At 51.5% G+C, this 1,910-nt stretch overlaps 1 protein-coding gene across 1 annotated transcript in view; it reads right to left on the bottom strand.

Moving 5' to 3' along the window:
- LOC108365925 (uncharacterized) overlaps positions 1-842 on the bottom strand; it is a 7,470-nt gene extending 6,628 nt beyond the window's left edge. The window contains exons 1-2 of the mRNA XM_017620147.1: positions 662-842; positions 12-577 (exon numbers count right to left, since the gene is read on the bottom strand). Coding sequence (XP_017475636.1) covers positions 12-577; positions 662-842 — 747 coding nt within the window. The remainder of the gene's footprint in view (positions 1-11; positions 578-661) is intronic.
- Between the last annotated feature and the right edge of the window lie 1,068 nt (positions 843-1,910).

Genomic DNA, 1,910 nt, shown 5'->3' with positions numbered 1-1,910 from the left:
AACTTTCTCGCCTCGTCCTCAAGTTCATAGACGGATGAAATTGGTGCGGTAGAACCATTCACTTCCCGCTCTATGTGGAGGCGAAAGAGTTCCCAGTTTGTTTTTCTGGGATTTCTGTAAACATGGTTTGTTACTCTTTGGGCTTCTATATCGAATCGAATATGCCGGTGGTCCGACATAGATACCTCATTTGAGACATGCCAGTTTGAGATAAAGGTCGACAAGCTAGTTGAGGAAATTGTCAAGTCTAGAACCTCCCCTCTTATAGCATTGACAAAGGTCGGCTCATTACCCCGGTTAAGAATAAATAAGTTGTTCTTAGTGATAAATTCAAGAAATGACTCACCTCTAGAATTGGTGTCCGAGCTGCCCCAAACACAGTGATGGGCATTGGCGTCGCAGCTCATTATTAGTTTCAGCTTTCTCCTTCTGCAGTACTCCTCTAGGGCTATTACTTCCCTTGTGGGCATCTCACAGCTGTCGCCTGGGAGGTAAGCTGAAGCGAGAACGACCTCTTGTTCTCCCATTTGAGTGGGCACTTTAGTCCATACAGCAGCTAAGTCCTGTTGTGTCAACTCTGAAATGGGAACAAAAGTCATGTTATTACTTAGTAATATGGCCGCTCTGGGCCTGCAGTGTGTGGTATCGTAAATTATCTTACCATCACAGTCGTTTAGGCCTTTAATAGCCCCGGCGAAAACCCACGGTTTTTGGATGAATGCGACATCCAAGAGTTCTGTTTTGAACCTCCTGCTTAAGACGTCAGAGGCCGCCTTTGCATGATGGAGGTTCACTTGCAGGCACTTGATGTGCCTAGGCCTATCGCTTGGGGGGTTTGCCATTTTTCGGCCTTGAAGCCCGCTTGGCCATCTATTTCCCCCTATTGGTGGCCATCAGGGTCTTCTCCTCCATTGAAATCTCCCCTCGACCTTGTCTACGATTCGCATTTAGCGGAGGACGGAAGGGATTTTGGGCGAAAGGGGCCTTTGATCTCTCTGGGCTGGAAGGTACCCTCTTTTCCGTGCCAGGAGTGTCTTCTGAGCAGCAGGGCCGCTCTATGGACTCCTGGACAGGTGCTTTTTCCTTCTCCGCTGCCCCTGACTGCTCTGAAGGTAACCTTTGCAGTCCCTTGGGTACGTCCTTGGAACCGCAAGGTCCCTCTTTGAAGCACGCACTTTGTGCAGTGGAGGAGGAACTGGCTATAGCAGGCTGTGCACCATTCGGGTCTGACGACTCAGTCGTCTTCCCTTTTTTATGGATGCGCACCCTGCCATATCCATAATTGACTAAGTATCCCAGCCTGTCGAGTGTCTCCGCTGAGTGCGGGTGAACCGCTAGAGTGAGCTCAGTGGTGGGTCCCTTCTGTACCCTGTTGAGCACCCTCCAGCTACCTACCCGTAGCCCTTCGTTCTGACCCTCGACAAGGCCAAGGATACTGTCCACTGGAGTGGTTGATGGCTCCGGAAAGTACCCAACGTACACACTGGGTTTGGGCACGTCAGTGGCATTCATTGCCACAATTTCCGCGCCCTTCCAAGGCTTCAGGGTTTGGGATACCTTGCGCAGCCGTTCCAGCGTTATAGCGTCTCCGCAGCCAATGGACATCCATCCCGGACGGAAGGTGCAACCGCTAAACTTGGGCTTCACAGAGCCCTTTCGCTGCCGCCCACCTCCTCCAGGATGGCCGTCTGAATGGCCTGTAGTTGGTCTAAGGACCAAAGTGCCTTAGGGTACCCTTTGGGGAGTAACCCTAACTTAACCCCATTACCAGTGTCCGCCTGACAGGTCGGCGCCTTTGTGACATCGGCAAAAGTTGCCTTAACACTAGGTACCTTTGGTCCCATATGGGCCCTTTTGTCAGCTGGACCTGGTTTCCGTTTGGGAGAGTTCTCCACCGGGGAAGATGTGAG

The sequence above is a fragment of the Rhagoletis zephyria genome, unplaced genomic scaffold (genome assembly GCF_001687245.7).
Source record: "Rhagoletis zephyria isolate East Lansing unplaced genomic scaffold, Rhagoletis_zephyria_1.1 Rzeph_scaffold_02062, whole genome shotgun sequence".
Taxonomy (NCBI): Eukaryota; Metazoa; Arthropoda; class Insecta; order Diptera; family Tephritidae; genus Rhagoletis; species Rhagoletis zephyria.
Note: the sequence above shows the minus strand (reverse complement) of the source record. Positions and strands in the feature narration are given on the sequence as shown.